At 46.2% G+C, this 25,696-nt stretch overlaps 1 protein-coding gene and 1 non-coding gene across 2 annotated transcripts in view; both read left to right on the top strand.

Moving 5' to 3' along the window:
* Positions 1-25,696, top strand: part of LOC119446578 (guanine nucleotide-binding protein G(I)/G(S)/G(T) subunit beta-1) — a 44,177-nt gene that overhangs the window by 5,437 nt on the left and 13,044 nt on the right. Inside the window, exons 3-5 of the mRNA XM_037711048.2 lie at positions 10,285-10,430; positions 14,310-14,603; positions 21,507-21,636. Of these exons, the coding sequence (XP_037566976.1) occupies positions 10,285-10,430; positions 14,310-14,603; positions 21,507-21,636 (570 nt within the window). The remainder of the gene's footprint in view (positions 1-10,284; positions 10,431-14,309; positions 14,604-21,506; positions 21,637-25,696) is intronic.
* Positions 10,984-11,058, top strand: Trnas-cga (transfer RNA serine (anticodon CGA)). Its single transcript has one exon. It is a non-coding gene; the product is annotated as a tRNA-Ser (tRNA).

The following is a 25,696-nucleotide window of genomic DNA, read 5'->3' as shown; positions in this document are numbered from 1 at the left end:
GTGCTTGATTGTGGAAAAGACTGGCAAGAGCAGTTTTATTCATCTTGATTCATGCTGTGGCCTCTCTCCACTTAAGGGCTGGATTCTTGCTGATCAGTGATTTGATCCTTCTCGAGCATTGTCTACTGTTCAGACTTTCCACTGCCTTTTCTCTTTTGTGTTATTCTTTGCTAAGATGTGGATCACCACCTTCAGCCCCTCTGTCTCATCGTTTGGAGAATCATAAAACAGACGGGGGGTGGGCATGTAGGCTCACTCTGTGGTGTGAAAGCGGGCACTGGAATTGCGGCCTTTCACATACATATTTTCAGCAGGGCAAGACAAGCATTATTAGCTCATCCAACAGTTGGAATGAACTAGCATCCATTTCTGCAGAATGCAAGTCACATTGCTCTAACAGGGAGATAATGGGTAATTATGTGGATATGCACGTTTGCTGTCTGATATCGATGGTGGAAGTGCTGCTAAATGAGATGGGTGGTTTTTGTTTAGCGACATATAAAATGGAACACTATATATTATTAACAAACCAAAGGGCTCTACGCATGTGTTTCAGCTGAATGTTGAGTGTCACCTGAATGTCAACCTTATTCTTGAGAACAGGTGATCCAGGCAAAGGGATAGCTTTCTCTTTCCAAAGAACATAGCAATAGAGGACATAAATATTTGTGCAAGAGTTGTCAATGAAGGCGAATTAGCAAATTCACTCATTAGCTTTTAATTAGCAATCATAACACATTTGTTGTCATAGTAGAATCCAGCCAGCCTGTGCTCAAGAATTATCCAGATAGTTACTAGCACTAACATGTCGAGAGGTTGTGTAAACAAATGTGACAGCACGACATGCACGTCCTGCGCCGAGTGACAAATAAGTGATTATCTAGTGAAAAAGTGTCACCGTCCCAAAGGAAAGCAGTTCACGTGGGATAATGTGGCGCACTGACATCACGGCCATCATGTTCGGGTACTAGCACAGTAAGATGCTGTATCCGTTATGTCGCATGAAAACTATATATTTTCCTCCTAGCACATTTCCTCAGCACTGTTTGCCGGCTGGTGGGCAGCAAATCATTACTTCCGTTATCCCGTCATCTAAAAGTAATGTCTCCAGTGGTTCTGCTGTCTTGTTATGTTGGCTATTCCTCTACCATTAATTACAGTAACTTGACTCCCATGACTCGTCTCAGCAGTTCTTAAAACCATTCCTCCCTTTCTCATGCACATGTGCACACACACAACTGTGTTTATCTTGTTGCCAAGTGCATAAGGGTTGCTGTTATCATAGAAGGTCATTAACTGAAAAGTTGTGACTGCATTTCATGTAGTAATCATTGTGTAACACAGTTATTATGTGAAATCAAATGCTTTAGCTCTATGAAGAGCGTGCAGTATGGCGACGGCAGGGGTGCCTTGGCTCGAGGTGAAATGAAAATATCTGTCGTGAATGCTGATGCGGCTTGTAGCGAAACATTGTGCGGGCCTAAGTCACAACTTAATGTCACCCAAGAACAGTTGCGTTGTCCATTGCTTAAATATATAGATAAATGTCCAGCAGAACAAATTTTTTTCATTTGTTGATGCAGTCCTGCTTCCGTGGTGATCTAGAGAGTGGTGGGTAGGCAGTGTGGCACCACAAAGTGCACGGTTGTTTATATCATAACGCCTGCATGCTAGTGCTTCTAACATGACGATAGCTTGCCATGTTGCTTTTAGTTCAGTTTGCATCCTATCAGTTCAATTTTTTTAGACTGCGCTTCCTAGCTCTTGCAATAATCAATTGTGTGCTTCACCTTCGCTTTGCTTAGCTCAGTGCACACAGTTTACGATTTTGGTGCCCACTGTTTCTGTATCGTTTATAACTTGCAACTCAAAGAATTACCACGAGATGCTTGCCCAATGTAATTTACGAAAAAGAAGAAAAAACACTATCCTGAAAACCAAACCAAAGCGTTAATGTTGGGGCCAAATGCGCACGAACAATTCAGTGAACCTCATGCCTGTAAATTTTTTCACATTCCTGTGTAACCAGCCGGTGTGACTTGTATGCTGACATGAAATGGCATTTTTGATGCTTCACAGGTTTATGTGCATCAAATAAACATTCATAGAAGCTGCAGAACTGTGTTGGGTGCCACGAATACACGCTAGCTTGCTTGTGCATGTGCAAATGGAAATCTGCTGTTTATGGGATTGTGAGTCTAAACTGCACAGAGAAACCAAGTGTTCCGTGTTCCCCTTCATCTAAACCAAAAAAGGTGCTTATAAACCAGATACTGACAGTACACTCCAGTAGACATTGGTATGTTGCAGGCACCTTTCATTCGGGACCTCCAACGGCTGGCTCTCAGATTTCTCTTGCACATCAAAACCACACCCGCTTCACCGTAGTTTTGCCTCTTTGTCCAGATTTGAACTCCTAAAGAACTCATCGATGCACACATGACGATCACCGACTTTTATTAGAGCTCTTGATGCAGTTGAACGTAGTCTGATGCAGCAGAACACACGAAAACGCTTGCAGCGCACTGGGGAGGGCTGCACAATGGGTAACGCCGACACATCTGATGGTGGCACTGCTGCCATGGTTTGCCTACCTCCTTTACCCCTTTAGGTGCTGCACACAAGTGCTGAGAAGTGTAGTGGTCAAAATTTTAGGCACTTTATTATGTTCTCTGCCCGTGATTGCAAAAATGGTAGGCATTTTTCAGAGCTGCCACTATATGAACTGTTTCAGCCTTTCTTTTTTTTTTTTTTTTTTTTTTTTGCTCAAGGCGTCCCCACACAGTGGGGACCACTGTGTGGCGCAAGCTGGTAGTGAGATGCCTGCAGTTCTCTTGTCCTGTACCTGTGTCGTACTGACATTTTACTGGCCCTCACGCGGATAGTTTTCAGTGCTTTCATACCAGTCTGAAGGATAACCTCCCGAGACCCCTCATTATATTGCATATTGGCTTCAGTCCTTTTCATTGTTAATTGGGAAATGATTATGCAGAATTTTGATGCCGAATATGAAGTGAGATGCCTGCGAGAGTGACTGTTTAATGTTTCCTTTTATGGGTGTGTGTGTGTGTGTGTGTGTGTGTGTGTGTGTGTGTGTGTGTGAGAAAGATAAATGCTTTCATTGTTGATGTATGCTGGAGCTTCTGTGTTAAATATTTCCCAGTTACTGCATTACATTTCTGTGGTGCCATAGTGGAGGAGTGTGATGTGCTAAAGTCATAGAATCGCATTTTCAAGATACTGTTCCTTTTTTTTTTTTTTTCATTAGTACTGAAGGCGATTACATTATTTTAATGTCTGTTGCCTCATTGAGATTGGATTTCAACTGGATAGACTGTCAGAATTGATATGTAACTGGCGTTTAAGTCAAGTTAATTATTATGGCTGAAGATGTTGGTTACTGTTTGCACTTTATGCTATTCGAAGAATATTCACTTGGTTGTTAAACCTTAGTAGCACACCCCACTAGTCATAGCGACCAGAGTATTGGTTCAAGGGCCTTTGAAACTGGTCACGCAATATTCACAATGTGCTTATTGTCATTGCTGTCTTTGTCACTGTCAGCAAAAAATTTAAAAAAAGCCATCCTTCATGCTAGCCAAGGTTGTGATGCACAGCACTTCAGAATCGGAAGTCCCGGCGGCATGATCGAACACTGCTCTGCCGTGTTCGACACTGCTTCCTGCGTAGTGGTGCCTAGTGGTTTAACCCTTTAATGGCGGCCCATATAAATATCCGAAAACAATTTCTATTTTCTATTTAAGTGAGCAAGACGAATCAAGAATAAGCATAATCAGCGAAAAAGAAAAATTTTGCCCCACACTTTCAGCAATTGAGAAACCCCAGGCAGAAAACTGAAAGTGGGCTTCACCCCAAGGCTACCAAGGCTTCACTTGGAATTGGTACAGACGGCTCTTGCTGTATGTGAACCATAGATATATATGCATTTCATTTGCCTTACATCACATGTGCGACACCACCACAGCCGGATATCTTGCATCAGTCTGTCTCTTACCGTGCTGTCAAGAGAAAGTGAGTCATATGACATGACAAACTTCTTCCTTGCCCTATATTCCTGCTTTAAACCAACAAATGATGCTCGCTGGCTATCATTCAATGTTGGCCAAAGACATGTAGCAAGAAACTTCGTACTCAGTACCAAAATGTTGCCTATAGAGAACACTCGTCAATAAAGAGTTAAAATAAAAGCTCACTGTAGCAAGAAATGCCATAAAAATTAATAAAATAAAGGGGGGGGGGGAGAACTAGCTTAGTATTCCTACCACCAACCTCAATATAATGCCAGGCATGTTTTGAGTGAAGATCATGGGGGTCACATTAAATTCATACTACTGTGCTTTACACATCTAGCATCGTTCTTCAGTTTTTGTTGGTTGATGCATTGTTCATACTATTACAATAATACTGCTTCTACAGTGACAGTGCTGGCAGGATACGTCGGCATCTATCAGTCATTTCTCACTTAGTAACATTTGCAGTCTGCATCTACCAGTCCAAGGGCATGTGACATTATCTGCCCATTGCTGCATAACTTCTTGGTGCAATTAGTGTCTATCTATCTGCATGGCACCCATATTGCATAAACGGTTCAGTTTTTCGTGGTAGCAGCTTTTCTCAATTTTCAAACTGACTTTGCTCAATGAATGAAGTGGTCTTTTAGTATTATTAAGTTTGTTCCACTGCTGCATTTGAAAGTGAATTTGTAATAGTAATTCTCAAGAATAATGATCATTAAGATATTACATAATCACACACTGTTTGCTGCACAATTTATCACAGTGCATGTTGCACTTGCTACCTTCAACGAAATATTGATTCAGATTGTAATTCTTGTTGCAGAACATGAGAATCAATTGAATGCGTCAATTTCATTTGACTTGTTAGGATGACTTGCATGCACTCAGTCATGTTTTCTTACAGGGGCATCAATTCATTAGTTACTGTCCTTGTCCAAATTCGTTTCCAACGTGGAAGAAACTAGGTTGGCAGAATAATTTGGCATGTCTCCCTAGTTCCATCTTAATTGCTAGACATGTTTGTTGACTGAATGCATTTGACACTCTGCTTACCATGTGGTATGTATTTTGGTCCTTCAATGACATGTTCACACATGCAACACTTCAGTTATGAAGTTGTTAGTTACTATGCCTTTTATCTTGCATTTTAAGCCATTTTCACTATTCAAAGCACGCATCATCATTACAGTAAAGGTCGCGCCACTGCCACTGTGCTTTCATAACAGCAACGATTTTCCAGATGCGTCTGTCTGATGCATTGGGGCTCAATATATTTTTTTCTGTCTCTCTCTCGTTGCTTGTGCAAGCCAAGACACGTTTTGGAAGCAATATAGTTCAGTGTGTGCTTGAAGCGGCCGGCAGCAGTATTTTGTGCGCGCACTTGCTCGGCTGCCGCCGTCCTCGGAGCTGGGTTCTCTGGAGCACAGTCCACCAATTGCACCGATCCCACTCAATTCCATATTTGGGACAGGCGTGGCAAGTCGGCAGTCCACAGACGACAGTCTCTTGTGGTGCATCGGCTTCCAGGCGGCCTGCAGCAGCCGGGTACACGGCATTTGCAGCGAGTTAATACGCCGACTCCCTCTACCCAACCCCACCCCGGCGCCTTTCGCGACCCCCGTCTCAGGCGGGCCGCAGTTCGTTTCCCTGCCGCGGCCTGCTGGCCTTTCGAGCGTTTCTGGTGCTCCCGTTTTTTTTTCTTCCCCCCCTCGAGCGGCCGGCCCGTGACGTGAGCGGTGGCGGCCCCCTCTCTCCCGCCGCCTTCTGAAAGCCTGTGCTCGCTCGTTCGGCTTTTCTGCCGGGCGTTGTGCCGCGGGCTCAAGTTGATCGATTTTCGAAAACGGCGCTGGTGCCATGCAGAAGGGAGGGTCGAGTTGTGCTCCTCCTCGCCTAATGACGTCACTGGGAGCGGCGGCGTTGGTTCTGCTCGCTCGTCGCCGCTGCCCCGGGAGTGACGTTCTCCGCCGCGCCGCCCGCGTTGTGTGCGTGCGGTGGCGAGTCCGCCGTCTCCTTTGATCTTTTCTGTTCGAGTGCAGCAATGGGTTGTTGTGCTGTTTTTTCTCAGCCTCCGCCCTCTTTCTGTCTTTTCTCTCTCGCGCGCGCGTGCACGCGTTCACGCCGTGCTCTCCAATGCGCGTTGTTTTGCGTTTCCTCGCGCGCGCTCGTGGCGGCGGCGGCGATCGCGTCGTTGTGTTAATGGCGTGGTAGCCGTTCGGAAGCGAATACTATAGTGACCGAAGGAGGCAGTCGGCTATCTTATTTTTCTTTATTGTTTTGTCTAGCTCTCATTGCGGCCGTGCCATATGGACCCCAGATCCCTTGTCTACGCCGCTGACGTCCCGCGATGAAAACGCGACCATCGCGCGTTGCACCCACAATCGTCCGTTGCGGTCCACTCTCGTAATGAAGCGAGTGAAGCTCGCGGAGGACCCCCTCTAATGTAGTTCTCGTGGCGGCTACAGCAGCACCGTGCGCTTTTTTTTTTTTTCCTCAATCCATGTTTGCTTGCGTTCTTTCTCCGTGTTGTACGGCCAGGACAGGCGCGGGGAGCTCTCCGTATCGGGATCTCTGTCGGACGCAGCTGCGGCGTTCTGGCTGGCCAACGGGGGCAGCTTTGCGCCGCAGTATTTTTTTTTTTTTTTTTTTTAGTCGTGGCCCCGCGCTTCGCGACGTGTCTGGTGCAGCGCGCACGCTGTAGTAGTGTGGGGTCGTTGTCGTGTGGGTTCGAGGGAGAGGGGGGGTGGGGCTACCGTGCGACTCTACGTGCAAGCCGGTTAGCCAACGCCTCCTAGATAGCAGGCCTGTGCACTCTGCTTTATGACGTCATGCTATTTGCACTCAAATTCCCATTGCCAAGTCCGGCGTGACGAAAGCGGTGACGTCAAAATCACCGCGGCTTAGTCGGGAGCGTCCCACCATCAGATTCCGTGGAAGTCGGGCAAGGTAGCATGACGTCACGGATCGAAGTGCACCGGTCTTTTGCTATCAAGGAGGCCTCTCGTTGGTTAGCCCGCAAGAAGAATACGAATACACGAAAGGTACCGGGCGCCACCTTAGCGACGTCGCACGTCTACTTGGCAAGTTTGGAAAGTCAATAAAGCCTACGTCCCTTATGGACGGAAGGCATTTTCGTGACATTTTGCTGGCAACACCGAGCGATGTTTCGCTGCTTTCGAAACTTTCGTCTTCTCCACCAAGAATAAAGGGGATTCCTTTCTTCGCTGCACGCCCGGATGAAACCAAATGAAAGCTTTCACTGCTGTTTCAGGAAACCGTGTGTCTTCCCTGGTTTGCGCTGTCCGTGTATTTTGGAGCGTTTTCAGCCGTCGGTGCGCAGCCGGACGGTTCTGCTCAAAGCCTAGCAATTTCCGCGCTTTGCGATCGGTCTAGTCGAGGGTCCTGGACTGCTGACATCATAGCGCGAGACTTAGTGCCAGGTACGATTAGCGTTTACGTTTCCTAAAGGAGCGGATGATAAAGGAACATCAATGAGCCGTCCCATTAAGGACAAAAAAAAAAAAGGAAATGCCGGTGTCTTTGCACGCTGCTTGGCTTTTTGAGGGCTTTCTCCTCGGCACGCTCTGGTGACGGGCCGTTGCGATGGTGCCGAACAGGACGTTGCCATTAGAGCGTGCCATCTCGATGCTGTGCGGGTCAGTGTTTTAAGAGCGCGCCGAATATACGCGCGAGGACATCTTGTAATGGAGCGAACACTCTCTCCAAAGCCGGCTGGCGGACGTGCCTCCGTGCACGCGGGGTAGAGCACCTGCCTTTCGTACGGGGCGGAGAACTCGGCGGAGAACTCGACGAGCGGCCCATGGTTCACTCCGAGGAGGAGGAGGAAGCTGCGCCGAAAAGCAGGAGGGAGGACCTGCTTCCCTCACCGCGGCCGGCGCGCCTCCTCTCCCGCGAGCCCTGGATTTCGGTCTTGACGTCACTCTGACGTCATTCGCCCAGCGCGGGCCTCGAAGGTCACGGGTGTCACTCGTGTGGCGTTCACAGCCGGAGTAGGCATGGAGGGGGTGGGGGGAACCGAGTAGGAGGGGGCGCACTCCACTGCCCCCTCGCAGTTTCCCGTTCCTGCCTCTGATGAACACTCTGGGTAAACTGGGATTCGGGTGGCCCGGGCACCAACCCCGCGCGCGCGTGACGCGGCTTCCGGGTCGAGATGTAATGCTGCTCTCTGTGGCTCCATATCCAAGTCCACTCGCGGCTTTCCTTGACTTTCAGGAAGTGGCGACCCTACGTGAGAGCAGTGGCGCGGTTCAGTGTGCACACACACACACGTTTCAGTTTGCAATTGCCACATGCTGAATAAACATGTCTGTTTCAGTGAATGAATGACAGGATAGTGCGTACTACATTTCATGTTACATGTCTGGCCAACCTTTATACAGGATATGTTACTGCCTGATAAGAGAGACATCAATGCTGACATGAACCTGCCACTTCTTGTTGCAACTGAATGTGTGCTGGTGTTACACTCATTTCTTGCTGCAGTAGCAGGCTCTTCATAGTTCTGCTCATTTTGCAACTGCGTTTCTGTTTATTTGTATCCATGAATAGACCAGCTTTGTTGGCTCAGTGGCTGTGGAGTTCTGCTGAGCATGATGTCGCAGGTTTAGTTCCCGAGCGCGGCAGCTGCATTCCGATGTGGGCTGAATGGAAGAATGCCTCTGTACTCTTCAGAGCTTGGCGAGCCACAGGGCCGCATCAGCCGTTGTCTCTCATACTCTAGCACGCCGCTCAGCGTGAGCTCGGGCCATATAGAGGCTGCCGAGCGCTGCACACAAAAGAAACAGTAATGCCCCGAGTTGGCAGAAACCATTTGTCACCATCGGCACCCAATACTGCACAAACCTTAGATGTGCACCTTACGAAACCCCAGATGGTCAAAATTATTACTCTCGCTACCCATGTGGTGTCCTGTAATGTTAGTTTTTATTTTTATGGTGTTAAACTCTGTTATTTGAACACACCAAAGCACCCATGGGTATGTTCTTGTCTGCAGTTAATGCAACTACTGTAATGAAAAAATTTTCCCGAGGAAAGAGTGGTTGCTCATATAATTCTGGCAGGCTGAGGCCTGCAACGAAGAAGTGTAGGGCACTACTGTTATGAAAGCTGAAAGATGGGAAAATGTTGAGACGCCTATGTAGCATAAGCATTGATACCATATTCATACCTATTCATACCATATCAGCTTTAAAAGCGAAGTCCGGTCTAAGAAATCTTGCTTGTCGTCATCGAATCGCCAGTATGTGCTTGTTCCATAATTTCTTTTTCGGCTCACTTCGTATTCCACCCTACATCAGCCCTCCAGCACACATTTCACTCAGCATTGGTCATCCCCTGCAAGTTGCCCGTCCACGTGCTCACACTACCTTTGCTGCATCATTCTTTCCTGGCTCAGCCATAGACTGGAATGGCCTTCCACACGACGTCACTGTAACCACCTGCTCATCTACATTTTCTGATTGTATAACTGCCATATTTAACTAATAACTTTTTTGTATATGCGATTACTTATACATGTACCCACCCCTTATGTATTACTCCCCAATTGGTGGTCTTTAAGGTAATGAAGTGAAGCATAAAATGGAGGTAAAGGGAAAATGAGAAGGCAAATATTTTCTGGTGTAGGGAAGGGAACGCACGCACGTCCCTTCTCTGACCTCATTGAATGACATTGCAAGCAGTGGCCAGTGCTGGTCGATGCAGTGTTTTAAAGCAATTGCTCATCATTAGAAAACACTATAGCTTGGTTACTTACTAACAAAACATTGCATACAATCAGTGTTCTGGTTTCTTGTTGAATGAAGGGGTATCAGCAGAGCGCATGTGTTGTAGCTGAGCAGGTGTTACATTTCACTGGCCGACACTTAGCTCTGCATTATTCCATTGTTGTGTTCTAGGTGATCAACATTAATAGAGCACTGTCCATTGGCTGAGTACAAGCTGGTAGGTTTGGTCTTGACTGCCTTGGCTGCATTCCGATGGAACTTGAATGCAAAACACTCGAATACCCTGTTTTTATTTTTAGTACACGGTGAAGAAAACCCTGATATTAAAAATTGGAACCCTCCACTACTCCGTCATAACCCACTGTGGAATTTCGGGATGTAAGATTTCGGGAAGCCACTTGTAGCCAATGTGTTGTTTGAAGAGACAATCGTTTATTACCGCCACCAGATGTAGGCTGCAATTCTCAGCACTGATCGAAGGGATTCCATTCCTCCTGTTGCAGGATGCACGGAAAGCTGCATGTGATACCACCTTGGTGCAAGCGACGGCCAACATGGAACCAGTGGGCCGCATCCAGATGCGGACGCGGCGTACGCTACGGGGACATTTGGCCAAGATCTACGCGATGCATTGGGGTTCAGACTCCCGGTGAGTACTGCCATCTTGGATTGTCAACTTCTTCCACTCTGCGTGTAAAGCAGTGGTTGTTGCATACAGATAGTAAATAGATGACAGGCCTGATGATTCGATGGCATGTCTGGCATACCTGAAACTGCCAATGTTTATGTAGTTAACAATTGTTTTGCTTTAATAAACTTCTATTTCAAGGACGTGTCTACTATTGGAAATGTGTACACCAAGGCAACTAGGATAATGACACATCTCTGCTATGTAATTCATTAAATATTGACCACCAAGATCAAGTTATCATGATCCCTTTATTTTATTCTTTAGAGAGAAGGTTGCTAACTCATTTTCTGTGACGATTTCTGGCATGAGCTGCACGCATTCTTCTCCACAGGTTGCGTGATGGAAGCACTTTAAGGCTAGAAGTAACAATGTGTTGCGGCTTTTTGCCTTCACGTTGCTGCCATTTTGACATAGAGCAATCAGTTTGCATGTGCTACCAAAAGTATGGTGCACAGTCTATGTTTTTTGAGTAAAGTTAGTTTAGTATGAAGATCTACTCACACTTGCCTGTGGCAGTGAAGTGGCCTAGTGGTAGAGCGCCTGCCTCGAATGCGGGAGGCTGTGGGTTCGATTCCCACCGCTGCCGGGCACCCACTGTTTCAAATGGGCACAAGCGTACCCTGGCCTGGCGTTCGGCTTCCTTCAGGGGTGATGCGCTTGGGAAGGAGCCTGCGCCCTCAATTCCCGTCGAAACCCCCGTGAGCACAGAAAAAAAGTGATGTTTGGGCTGCTCCTATGGCGGCCATTTCCCATGTGGCGCCCCAAGCACCTATTGAGGTGGGGACGTCTTCGAGTTGAAGACAAACGCCCCTTTCCAAGCGTTGAGGTCCCATAATAGCCAAGCACACTTGTACCTATTTTACCAGTAGGTACCCGGCGGCAGCACTTGCCTCCCACAGCCGCGGCGGATGCTATTCAACAAGGCTGGCCGTGGTTGGACAAGAAGCGCCCAGAGACAACTCGTGAAATCTCTATTGGGCCCTCTTTCGAGATGTGAGCCTTCTCGAGAGCCGAGCACCCGGCCAGGGAACACCTCTACGCATTAGAAAAAAAAACAGTGGGTTCCCAGTGGCACCAGGATTTGAACTCGGTACCTCCCGCGTACGAGGCGGATGCTCTACCGTTAGGCCACCTTGTACTTCTAATGTCTGGTGGTAGCTACTGGGTTCAAGGTTGCTTTGACTAAGAGTGTTGGATCCATGTATGAGCAGCTTTACCGGTGTGTGAGCCTGTCAGTCTCGTGTTCACGTGCGGGGCAGTTTTTAGGGTAGTGAAAGCTCCAAGCCAGCACTGCCAGTTATGCGTAAGCAGCAAATTGTGCGCACCCGAATGGTGATAAAGCTACGTAAATATACAGGATGCATGCTGCTGGTGTCCTTGCGCAACTGATCTTGAACCCAGGATGTAAAAGCACATTCTAAGAAAAGTTTGCACCCTCTGAGTCTTATCTTGGATGCCTTTTGTTTCTTAATGCTGTGCGCCCGGTACTTTCAGACCACGAATTGCATCTGCGTATATGCAGTAAAACCTCATTAATACGTACCCACTTAATAAGTAACTCCTGCTGAAATATTGTCGCAAGGAATCCCCCACCCTGTCGCCTTTGAATTTTATGGAATGGCCAGGGGTGCAACAGCTTCGCCAATTGCGCCATTTTGATACTTTTGTATTTTTGTGCTGAGCTGTGCCAAAACCGTGATATATGTTGAAATTGTGCCACGCTGCGCCAAAACGCCCGACCAGACGCGAAATCTCTCGGTTATGCTAGTTTTAGCGGGAAACAAAGGCGGCATTGGCAACCTGCAGCGTGGACATCGCCATCCAATCCAGTCCGATCCACTAGCATAGACGTGATCCAAACACATACCCAGATGAGACGTTGGCGTGTTTGGTGGTGGGTGCCAAATATTTTCGCTGCTGGTTGCAGTGCGACGTGTTGTGTAAGTAGTAAAATCTCGCGGAGACAAGGAGTGCACATTGCTTGCAGTAACGAAAGCAGTTCGCCATTGCCGCGTTGACTCAACAAGATCCTCGCCATATCCGTGCACACGGTCCCGAGCGGAGCGGTTATGAATGCTCCACGGGGAACTCGCTTGTACGGTACAGCAAGCGACCCGGCACAGACGGCGTAAGCTTTGTAGGTGGAGCAATGCACAAAACTAGCAAGGGTTCGGTTCCAAGCGGCAGGCAACAGGCACACCGCGTTAATGAAACAGTGCCGATTTTCGCTGTACACCACCGAAACGCCAAAAGATTGTGAAACAGTCGCTGCATGTTTCAAGTACCGCTGGAATGTCCCCATAGATTGTCAGGGGGGGGAAAAAAACGAAAGGGAACCACTCGCGAAGAAATGCGTGTGTACTTCCACGTTTGGCAGATAAAGTTGCGTGCAGTGCACTGTTGAAGCACGATCGAGGTCGTTGTACGGAGCGTGCATTCAGTTTTGCCGGGCGCGGCCTAGGTCAACCGTGCATGGCAAAACTGAATGCGCGTTCCGAACAACGATCTCTGATCGTGCCCCTGCCATCACCTACGCTGCTAATGTGAATTACCGTATATACTCGCGTAATGAATGCACTTTTTTTTCCCCAGAAATCCAATGCAAAGTTGGCGGGTGCGTTTCTTATGCGGGGTAAATTTTATGGCGTTTTATGAGTAAGCGTTTTTTGTGAAACTGCTCCAAATTTGTGATTTAGTGCTCCAAAACGGAGTTTTTGTTTTTTTCCGTAACCTGCTCCAAATCCTATTTTGGCTGTTGCGCCACTGAATGGCTGACCATTTAAGCTGTTGTCACTTATTGCATGGCAAACGGTTAATGCGTAGTGTTTACTTCGTTTTTTGGTGTGTACAAGCCTGGAATTGGGGAAATGTATGTGTAAACTATAGGTAGTGAAATTGCGGTGCACTATCTTTTCGCGGACAGCAGTCTCCACTGATAGTGACGTCAAAACATGGTGGTGGTGATGTTTTTCCGGCATCCATAGCTTCTGGCGCTTCGATGTCATTCATGACGACAACGTGGAAGTGGGTGATGGCCCTTCCGTCTCCGATGCGGTGCGTGCGTTTACCATCATGAGGGCATGCGCACAGCAATAGGGCCTGATGGAGAAACTGGCTTGCGGCCTTCCTGAGTTTGAGGATGCCATCATCGTTGCAAGGCAGCAATAGCGACGAGTGAAATTAAGATGTAGTTCTTTTTTTTCCCAGGAAGTCTGTATCTCTTAATCTGCCATTGTCAGTTAATTAGTACATCACTTAGCATGTACGTGATCCACATTCCCCACCGACTTCATATTCAAGAGGTTTTACTGTATGTGACACAGCCTTCTTGACAGGAAAGCAGCGAGTGCAGAGTTTTAAAGAAAGGAAACGCAGGCAAGACGATTATTTTTGGGGGCATTACATGCTCAAACGGTGTAAACTTTTCTTAAGAGTGCAGACCTTGGAATAGCAGTGGGGCGTTCAACTGCTCCAGGGAAGTGTAAGTCTGTATGTGTGTGCCCAGTTTGTGTACTCTCTGATGCTGTTTTCCATTGCGAAAATTAATTTGCTTTAGGGTTTGTCTATATTATTATAACAACGAAGATGAGCACGCAGATCAAGCTTATTGCATCACTTGACACACACACTGACTTGCAATGTCTGGTGGATCTAGAAGTGGCCCCTTCATTTCACTTCCTTTTATGCCTCTTGTGACAAAGCTTTCCTCAAAGTATGAATTTGTGCATGCATGTTGGAGAAAAGGGTAAGGACTTCTAGGTGGGTGTTGGTGCTTCACAGCACATTGTTGCCAGTGGAAAAAGGTGTGCTTGACTCTTGGCGATTCCTTTTCCACAGCTACCTGGTGTCGGCGTCTCAAGATGGCAAGCTGATTGTGTGGGATGCATACACAACCAACAAGGTGCATGCAATCCCGCTCAGGTCAAGCTGGGTGATGACGTGCGCGTATGCTCCCTCCGGGAGCTATGTGGCTTGCGGGGGTCTGGACAACATATGCTCCATCTACAGTTTAAAGACACGCGAAGGCAATGTGCGTGTCAGCCGAGAGCTGCCCGGCCACACAGGCTACCTGTCATGCTGCCGCTTTGTGGACGACTCACAAATTGTCACCAGCTCTGGGGACATGACCTGGTGAGTGTGCTCCCTTGTTCTACTGGTAAACCTGTTTGGTCGATGCCGCAGAAATGAAAAATTCCTAAAGTGAAAGCTTCAGAAAGGGCACTATTCAAACGAAATGCGCAGGAGCTTCTTTTTTCTTCCTAAACCTGCCAATGCCAAATCAGTTTTGTGGAAACTCGCAAGGTCGAGGAAGATTCATCAAATGAAAAATTGGCATCCACCTAGCTTGTAGCACAAAGCTACGAAGGAAACCCATACGAGTTTTTCAGAAAGGAAGCTTCGAAGTAGCAGAAAAAAAGTTGTGGTCCACGGACTAAACTCGGAACCAACGCCTTTCAGTGGTGGTAGCTGTGCCATCGTAGACATTCATGAGGCAAGCAGCATGCGAGGCAAGGCCAAATTGATCGGCAACTCGAAGCGCAGGGACAATTCTCTTTCATGAAACCTGTAGATGAAATAGAAGAAAGCCATCACTAGTAGAGATGGTCCTTGAGCCTCTGTGTGTTGCACACAGATTTACAGGCGCAACAAATTTTTTCTAGATCACAGCTTTTGCGCCTCGAAGTTTTTCAGGGATTTGGTTTACAAGTGGTAGCATGTCCTTGTTTCAACAGTCCACAGCTTTGGCAAAACGATGTGCAAGATGTGCTGATGAATTCATAACCTGAACATCGATATCCTGAACAGCATGTAACCTTTCACCTCAATGAACTGTCGGAAATTTAAGACTATGAATTATGTGAATAAATATTGATTCCATGAAGAGAATGAAACGTCGGATAGCTGGGATTAGTGAAGTTTAAGGGCAAGTTAGTGCAATCAAGCAACTGTTGTGATGAATACATACATGCACACATCTGCAACATTGCTGGGCGTTTCTTTCCTACTGTGTATTAGCGGGTCAGATCTCTGAGCCAATGGCTAACTCTAGGGTTCAGCCTAAGTATAGTAGGTCACCATTTTGCTTCAGTTGCTCATTGAAAAAAATTATCTCTAAAATTCCTAATCTCGTTATTCACAAATGGAAAATGTGTGTTCTGTGCTGTAAGCGGCACACTTGCGAGCATATTTTCAGCAATACAGTTGCCGACCATTAATGTAAGACTTGACAGTGACTGCCAAAAAGTCTGAATAATCAAGAGTTTAAATTATCAGGTTTTCCAGAGCATAAGTGACTTTATTCCACAAGTGGCTAGAAAAAGCTTGTCCAACTCGTTGCTTGCACACATACATTTGCCTGCAACTCAGTCTGTATTTTGACCATTGTCATGCTGTGTTTACAGATAGACAAAGTTACAATCAACAATCATTGTCTGGCACTTCCCTCACTTAATTGCCACCCTCGATCCATCGAGGCTGGAGTTAGCATCACTTGAAGCTGCTTAACGATTCTGAGCAACAAGAATTTATAATAGCAATAAAAAAATTCAGAGCCCTTCCACTACTGTGAAGATAAAAGCTGTAACTATGGTGGGTCTGCTGTAGTGAATGTTACTGTGAATAGTGAATTTATATATTATCATTATCGACTATATTGAGCGTCTTCGGCATGTTCGTCAAAGAGCAAAGACACCGACGTCTTGTTTTCGCCCGACGCGATGGCCGAGTAGTGAATTTGCTGCGCCAAGTCCGCCCCATCGCCTCAGACTAGCATATGAACCACAGCGTTCATAGTCACGGCACACTGCACAGCATCATCAGGATCCTGACGTCTGTATCCTGGAAGATATGGTTAAATGAGCGTCCGTCTCATAGCAAGTCCAAAGGGCAACAGCTGATAACCGCGCTAGCATGATCTCTACGTCACGAGACGGGCACGATTGGTGGGACGTGCCGCTGCCAAGTATCACCGACACTTGTGAAAGAGGCAGCATCAGCGGTGGCGAGGGGTATAACAATGGGCCATCCATTATGCATTTTGACACCTGTGCCAAGGCACAACTGGCAGGAAACCACCACGCACATGAAGCCGAACCTCCACGCACATGGAGCCAAAACAAATGCTGATAGTTTTTTTTTACACGTGGACATGATCCTGGGGAGCCTAGCTCTTATCAGCTTCGCTGTAAAAAGTCGCACAAAACTCCTTCACTATTTAAAGGGACACTAAAGGCAAATATTAAGTCAAGCTAATAGATTAGTGCGCACGAATATTTGTGGCAATAAAGTGGCAATATTATCGTGAACAGAGCCTTAGTAATAGAGAAATTAAGGTAAATGTAGGACATGATTAGACTCCCCCGGGACATTCAAGTACTTGCCTGATGACGAAGGCACTCCTCATTTAAATTCTGTCACTAGTACTCAACCACTTGTTATAGAAACATCATTTATTGCAATATTAGTCGAAAGAAAATGCTACTTCTTCAGTTACTATATCATTTTTAGAAAAAAAAACTCATTGACAATTTCCCTTGACAACAACGCGAGCGGTAAAAAGATTTCGTTATTGCTCGACTCTGTGCCGCCCGCGCTTTTGGTTTCAGTAGTTTCGGTATCTCGTAGTGCTGCACTGCTTTTGCTGGCTCGCGAAGCTTGCACAGACTGCAAGTAGCACAGATTTCTACATTCATGTGATGTCACGGGATGCCGGAGCAGTCCACATCACTTGACCAAAAGCAGCTGCTGCGGCGAATCCACCACTCTGTCTTGGCTCAGTTTCTCTATGGCTGCGCGTTTGTGTTTTGTGCAGCACGCACTTCTGCCACGTAGTGTTGCAGAGGAAGATGCCGTTATAGGGAAATTGCAGTTCAGCGGTGCTTTGTTTACACGTTGTCAATTAATAACGGTGCGCAGTGACGTTGTACCTTTCGAACATTGAATTTTTTTTCGCCCAAAGGGACATAGATAACATAATTTTACGGCTCAAGTGTGGTCGACGCGCAGTGGTAATGCTGGGACCATGATATGATGTCTGAGACTGCAGAATGGCAGCATGCTGCAGTAGTTTCCGAAGTTTACACTTCCGGCCATTAGAACGGTTTGCTCTCAAATAAATAAAATATGGCGGTTGCACTTGCAGTTTTAAAATGACAGGTGATTGTAACCGGGTGCTGTTTTCAAAGAGCTGTACGGTGATAGACGTTTCTAACGGAGGTTTGCAGCTAGGTGCAGGAACGTGAACGTACCAGGAACAAACATGACACTGAAAGTGTGGTTTTTGGACCAAAATGCTGCCGAATTGTAACTGCTGATGCCAGATTCAGCACAGTTAAATTTTGAGCGTTCTTGAAGGTGAGTCCCTACATAACAAACTACTGATATAACGACCACTTTTTGCGGAACTATCGAGTTCATCTTAAACAGGTTCAACTGTATTTCATTACAGTTGTTAATACCACAGCCATCGGATGCATTAGGCTTGGCTTAGCTTGATTTATTGGCTTGGCTAGCTGTGGCAGTCGAATAGGAAGGCAAATGAGAATGAAGTTTGGATTTCAATGTATTTAGCATGTGGCGCTTTCCTTGAGTGAGGTTTTTTCTGCAAACAAGTATTGTCTTAGAGTGTTCTTTCTGCATGCCAAGATAAACAGCTCACCAACTATTTCACTCTAGCACATGAATGCAGGCTCCAGTGCTTGTTTGTACCTCCATGCGAAGGCTTGTCTTCAGAGTTCTTCAGGGCACAGGGTCAAGGTGCCATCTATATTCCATTTCATGCCACCGCTAGACTTCTCTCACTGCCTACATTCATGAGCACATGCACATATGAAGGAAAGATACGGGTATGTGTCGTATAATTCAATGTAACATTAAGCCATACTCTTGTGTTGCAATATATGACATAAATATTACATGAAAGGGTCTCGGATCTGGACATATTTACCGCCCAACAAGCAAAGTGACATCTCTGTGACCAGCAAGGGCAGCGCATCACATGCACTCGTGACTAATATATCATGCGTTGCCTACTCGAAGCACAAAGGTGTGCAAACAATACGTAATTTTAAGTAATCTTGTAGTTGTAATGCATGAAGTTGTTAGTCCGTAGAAAGTGTTGTGGATCAAAAACAACCACTGCGAAATGCACTGATTGAGACTTTAATGACCACACTACTTGGTTAACTTTAACTGTGTTGCTTGCTGTGTATCAAAGTATGTATAGGGTCCACTTGATACACGACACAGAAAACTGCATTGATAGAAGCAGAGGTTAAAGCAGTTGATCAGCATGCTGGAATTGGCAGTCTACAGTCAGTAGTACAGTGTAGACCACTTATAACGCAAGTCGCCGGAGTCTCGAATATCTGCACTATAAGCGGTACCGCACTATAACCAAAACAACGATTTTCAAGCCCTGCACGTATGCAAAACATGTAGACCAAGCATGCAGACATGCTTTGTACTATCGCGCGCACATCACGATTACGTTTTTGCCAGTGAGCTGGCAAAAACAATCACAATGTAGTCCGTGCTCTTCAAGCTCGACAGATTCGCACCGAGTCAAAACGAAACAGCTGCTTGCTGCAGCCGTTGCGGAAAAAACCGTGACTGCTATCGATGCGATTATGAACGGTGACTTTTCGGTGCTGAAGGCACGTGCCCGATGCACGCACCGAGTCTGGACGAATTAACTACCATTCGCTGCAACAACTGCAGGCGAAACCGCGGTCGCTGTCTATGCGATCATCGATGGCGACTACCCAGTTTTTTAGGCATGCGGCGAACGCGCATACCGAGTAAAAACGAAACTACTGTTCGCCGCAACCGCTGCGGAGAAAACCGCGGCCGCTGTCGACGCGATCGTGGATGACGACTACACAGTTACGAAAGCCCGCGGCCAACGCGGTGTTATGCATGGCGGTAAACGCAAGAATACAGGCTCGAAGTGTTCCGGCATTGCTGTCATTCACGTATGATTTCAACTGATGGCTGTGGCGATGCGGACTCCGCCGCTGTGTTTCGGTTGGACGCTAGCACCGTTCTTGCTCTTTTGCATCGCACATTTTTTTGCGGCGCTCCTCGCTCACGGAGGTCCGAAAGTAGTCTGAATTAACCGATGTGCGGCCAAATAAGTCCGAATTAACGAGAGTTTGATTGCATTGAATAATGCATGCATACGCCGGCCACGAGCACGCACCTTGTTGAGAAGCGTGCTCGCTGCCGCCCTTGTCGGCGAGATTTTCCCCCAGAAGCCACATTATAACCGGTATTTCGTCTCACACGGCTGCACTGTAAGCGGTATGCATATACATGGAGTCGCGTTTCAGTTAGGTTCTTAACAAAACGTCGCTTTATGCATTGAAGAACAAAATTAACTGGAACGCCAATGCATTTCTCTGCAAAGTTTTGAAATATCTCGAAACTGGTGTCATCCTGAGAATTAATTCTAAGTGGATCCACCTTGCGAACTCCACGGCTACAATTTGTAAATTGCAATATGGGCCATCAGGTAATTAGTTAAAAACTTAATTAGTAGATTTTTGTTAATTAGTCGATTATGCATTAAAATTTTTTGTGCAAGTAATGTCCGCCTCTTCGAGTAGACCAGCTCATTAACTAGAATTGGGCTATCTGCCACAAGCAACCTTCAATAAATTTCGAAAGTGTTAGCTGGAAACTGTGTGTGTGTGTGTGTGTGTGTGTGTGTGTGTGTGTGTGTGTGTGTGTGTGTGTGTGTGTGTGTGTTGCGTGTGTGTGTTGTGTATATATATACACTAGTGTGCCCCTTCACGTTTACAATCAAGGGGAAAAAACGCATCCGAAATTTATCTTCACAGAAGAAAAATTTATTTGCACTGCTCGTCGTCCTTGGAGATGTTTTTCGCTGTCGACTCACCGGCATATCATCCTCCATATTTGTTGCCGTTAGCTTGACTGTGCGAAATAACTTTTTTAATTCACACAGCGTGTCGTCGTTGCTGTTTATGCTTCACTTGCCATATTATGAACGCACAGTCAAGCACACAGTGAACACATGGCAAGCTTCACGAGAACTTGCTTTGGCGCCTGCCTTCTTGTGACGGTGATGATGTTGCCTTTAATGGCTATGACTGTGGGCCGTTGCCAATACTGCAAATGTTGTTTTGGTTTCATATTTGATTGTAACTTGCGGGCAGTTTTCAGAATCATTTTCTCCAGATAAAGGTGCGCATTAGATTCGGGTAAATACGAAGTGAGGGCAACATTGGTTGTGCATTGACTTAAAAGAGGGGGGACAAGTTTAGCCCCAGTCATACGAAAAATACTTCTTTTTTTTTTTTTGTTCTATCAGACTCGTGTGGTTCATCCGTTCAGAAGTAAACTATTTCTGCTGTAATACAGTTGGAAGCTTATTACTGCAGACCCTCATACTTTAAGAAATATCCGCTGTGTCTGAAGTATGTGCTGTCCGAGAAATATGTACTCCAGTAATGAGTTTGTGTAGGGCAGACTTTGTCCACATGCAATTATGAGCGCCACTGCACGCGTTGAGACTCATAACCACGCTATTATGGCCCGACCTTTTTTTTCCGATTTGTTTATAAGTGCTTACTAAAACGATCTGATCCACCAGGAATGCTCTGGGAATTTGTGAAGTTGTTTTTAATGCTGAAATCTTAAAACCTCAAATTAACGAAATTCACAATTTAAGTCTTTTGCTGCAAGTACAACTTAGTTATATTGATGTTTGACTGTGTATTGTGGTCATGAGAGATTACAGTATTATTTATTGGCTTTGCGAGTGTTATCGATGGACTAAGCATGCTCAAAAATGTTGTATGTATACGAAAGCTACTTGTAGTCTGAGTGCAGAATGCAGCACCTACTATTATACTAGTTGCCATGCCTGTGTTCAAAGTGTTACAGGCTTCTGTTTTCTTCCTTTCTCTCTCTCTCTCTTTTCTTTTGTCACATTTTTTTGTAATACGTTGCATGTGCTTTTGCCTTTCTACGTGCATACTCACAGGTGTTTTGCCCTTGTGTACCATGCAGTGCACTTTGGGACATAGAGACGGGCCAGCAGTGTACATCATTCACAGGACACACTGGCGACGTCATGTCACTCTCCCTGTCACCGGACATGCGGACATTTGTCTCCGGGGCCTGTGATGCCTCCGCCAAGGTGCGTTAGTGTGCTTGTCTACTGCATTTTGGGCTCTGCCTAGGGAAAGCACGTTCCTTCAAATTTGCATTTCAAATAATATAGTGTCACACATGCATTTTGAAAACTTTGCATCGATAGTCTATTGACTCGCCAGCGAAGTAGATAATGCTACATGGTCAATGCTAACAATTGTTGAGTAAATTCACCACCAACCAGGAATGCTCTGGAAATTTGTGAAGTTGTTTTTAATTCTGAAATCTTAAAACCTCTAATTAATAAAATTCACAATTTAACAAAGTCTTTTGCTGCAAGTACAACTTAGTTATATTGATGTTTGACTGTATATTGTGGTTATGAGAGATTACAGTAGCTCTATACAGGTGTCTGCATAGAGCTGACAGAGTTGCCCGGCACTACTTAAGGGGGGACGCGGCTTTCGCATCGCGAAAAATGGCTAAAAAATCGATTTTTTGAAAATCACATTTTCAGTTTCTGTAACTCTTATTCTATCTGATTCCGAAATATCATCACTGAAAACCAAGTGGAAGTGCTCTAAAAAAATTGTTATATCAGCCAAGGTGGCGAAAAATTGCGCGGAAATCGCGAAAAAACGGCGTTTTTCAAGCCACGATATCTCCGGAACGGCGCAGCCGAGCGCCGCCATCTTGGTCTCGTTGGAAAGCGCATTTCTCCGTCTTCAAATCTGCCGCTTCAGCTATCTCCTCCATACAGAAACAAGCACACAAAAAGCAAATGATTGAAGGTCGTGCCGGAGCCACCGATTGGCCGCGCCCGCCACGTGACTCCAGCGCGGTTCGCCATTGGTCCGGTGCTCGCTCCGTGATGGCGTCGTCTGCTCCGCTTGTTGCGGTCTCCTCGCGAGCTCCGGACAGTTTCCATAATCTCGACGAGTGTTAAAGCGGGCGCTACGCGGCCATCGCAGTAGCGTGGCCGATTACGCTTTTTGTGAACGTCTCAGACCCGCGGCTAAGCATTCCGAGCATCGGTGACGCGGACTTCGCGACCGAGCTTCGGGCACGGAATGCTCGGACACGCGGCTAAGCCTTTCGCGCGTAGGCGTCTCCGACTCGGGGATGAAGCACATCGCGCGCGGACTTCTCGGATCCTTGCCTAAGCATTTCGCGCGTCGGCACCTCGGACTGTGTGACTAAGCTAATCGAGCATCGACTCGTCGAGCCCGCGGCTAGGCATTTCGCGCGTCGGCACATCGCTCATCGAGTGTCGACTCCTCGGACCCGCGGCTAGGCACTTCGCGCGTCGGCACCTCGAGCGTCGACTCCTCGAGCCCGTGGCTAGGCAATTCGCGTGTCGGCACATCGCTCATGGAGTGTCGACACCTCGAGCGTCTATTCCTCGGACCCGCGGCTAGGCATTTCGCGCGTCGGCACCTCGGACTGCGCGATTGAGCTTACCGAGCGTTTGGACCCGCGACCAGGCATTTCGCGCATCGGCACCTCGGACTGCGCGACTAAGCTCGTCGAGCGTCTATTCCGCGGACCCGCGACGAGGCATTTCGCACATCGGCACCTCGGACCCGCGACTTGGCACATCGCGCGCCGACTCCATTATCGTAATTCCACGATATCTCGTAACAATACCCATCATACCACCCCTTTAATTCGTAAAGAGAACCTCATCATGAGCTCTATTCACTAGGCCACTTGGGCTGGCACAGACACCTGGCTGCAGAAGTGAGGCATGATACAAAAGTACAGACTGGAAAGCACCTAGCAGCTGCATTGCTGCCTATCTATCAGTGGCTCTCCTAACCTCCATAGCCATTGTCAATGGAAGATGATTCAGAAGGCTGCTGAAAGCCTTCATTCAGTAACATGGTCGATTCTACCAAAAGAAAACAATGCCTCACTGACTGCACTAGAGGCTGCTATCAATGAGGCAGTCTGCAGATACAACGCTAGAACTAATGCATATTTATGCCCACATAGTTCTGCACCTCACTTGGTTTGAAACCCAGGCACCATGCTCTTTGTAGAGAAGCAGTAAAGAATGCCATACAAACATGAAAAAGGCAGAACGAAAGCTCAGCAGACCAGAGGCCACATGTCCAAGAAGCCCCACGTCACAAAACACATCAAAGATTACAACTTTGGTGCGTTTTAGAGAACTGAAGAGAAGGTGCAACTTTGAGAGCCGTTTTCTCAAAACTGTTTTTTCGCCTTTCTGCTCAGTTTCTGGAGCTGATTTCTTCGTTACCGTTTAGCCTATTTTGATTCTGTTTTTTTTTTGTCACGTTCCTTGGACTACAGTGCAGGTCGAGACAGTCTCGCATTTTTATCTTGACTTTTTATAAATTTATGGCATGGCTATTCGTTCACCCCGAAAGTGTGCTTGGTGCGAAGGTAACTTGAAAAATGACTATCTAAAAAATTTGTGTTGCGAAAAAAAAAAAAGTAAGACTGTCACGACCTTCAGCACGCATTGAGCTATGCAGTCAATACTCAACGAGCCTTCCATCATGTTTTTTAAGCTCCCTAGGCCCTCCAGAAAGTTCAAGAGAGAAAAATTCTGCTCAATAAAATGTTCTCAAGGTATCACTCTGAAACTTTGATGGAAGTATCAGGAAGACATTCTAAACATTTGTGCCAATTTTCTTCAAAATCCATGAAGAAATGAGGAAGTTGATTTTCAAAGCCACGTCCCCCCTTAAATATTTAAAGGCCTTCAAGCGGCTAATGTGGGCACTCTTCTAAACAGCGTGCCTACACTAGAGAGCAGTAAGTGCTTTCAGAGAGAAAGAATAGCAAGAGACTATTTATTTTGTAAAAGTATTTATTTTCCTGCGCCAACAACAAGGGACAGTCATTCTCCATGACAAAAACTCTGCAGCCAGCAGCCCCAATGTTGCTAGAGTACCCAAACAAAACGACAACAATCCTTTAAAAAATGTGCAAGTGCGCCAGTGGTGTAAATCAGGATACTAACACATTATTTCATTGTCTCATTTAAAAGCCTTACATCAATAGAAATGGGCCTTTTACGTACTTGGTATAATTGTTATAAAGGGCTGGTCACTTTCAGTGATGTGGAATCGACGCTTTCAACGGCTGCACCACATGCAGTTACAGTTAAACCTCACCCATATATATGTTTTGTGAAAAAACATGCTAACAGAGAAATTGTACGATCCTAAGTCAATAAGAAATTTTGCATACTCAACTGTAGTTGACATCTTTATAATGCGAACCATTGCGCAAATCGTTGCAGCACTAGCAGAGCTTGCGGCAGCGGCCCGGCTTGGGCAAGTTTACGTTTGCACTCCTTGAATTCGGCCTGGGTCAGCAGCAGACTTGTATATTTTACAGGACAAAAGTAACTGATTACAGTTACCAATTACTGCCTCAGGAAAGTAATTGATTACTTTAACGTTTGTTTTTTTCCTACATTTATTAACGTTGCACAAATACAGTGAACAGAACGAGCTTGCCTTCAGTGTTCCCGATAGGGCCAGGAAAAATGCGGAAAAATGGTCCATAGATGATTCCCTGGCATCAGCGTCTGGAGTGACCTTTGCTATCGAGTCAAAACCGCCGTTTCAATTTGTTTGACAACATCTGGTGGGCTTCCTTTCAATGCCCTTCACTTGTTTTCGATTTAGGTATTAACGACTAATATTAAGGACTGCAACAAACATTCACGTTCCTTGAAAGGGTAGCCAAATCTTTAATGTAATGTAATATAAAGCTGCATGTTATTCAGCCCTCAAAATACTGTTCCGTGTCTTACAATCGCAAAAATAGATGTATACGAGTTGGGTGTACATGAGGCAGATTGAAACATTTATTCGACGAACAAAAACTTCTGTCTATAACAGGGAAGTCATAGACTGCACTAAAGGAAGAATTGGGCAGTAGCTCTTACCGCTTATAAAGGGTGCTTAAAAACGCTTCCAGAAGAGAGATGTTTATTATAAAAGAAAAGCTCAGAGATCGGACTTCCTAAAGAGGTGTGCAAACGTGCAAGCTAGCCATATTTAGATGATCAAAGTGAGTAGCTGCAGGATGTTAATTATGGCAAGGAGGTAACCCATGTACATGTT

Source organism: Dermacentor silvarum, chromosome 3 (genome assembly GCF_013339745.2).
Source record: "Dermacentor silvarum isolate Dsil-2018 chromosome 3, BIME_Dsil_1.4, whole genome shotgun sequence".
Classification (NCBI taxonomy): Eukaryota; Metazoa; Arthropoda; class Arachnida; order Ixodida; family Ixodidae; genus Dermacentor; species Dermacentor silvarum.
The sequence above is the reverse complement of the archived record's forward strand: the minus strand, read 5'-3'. Positions and strand labels throughout refer to the sequence as shown.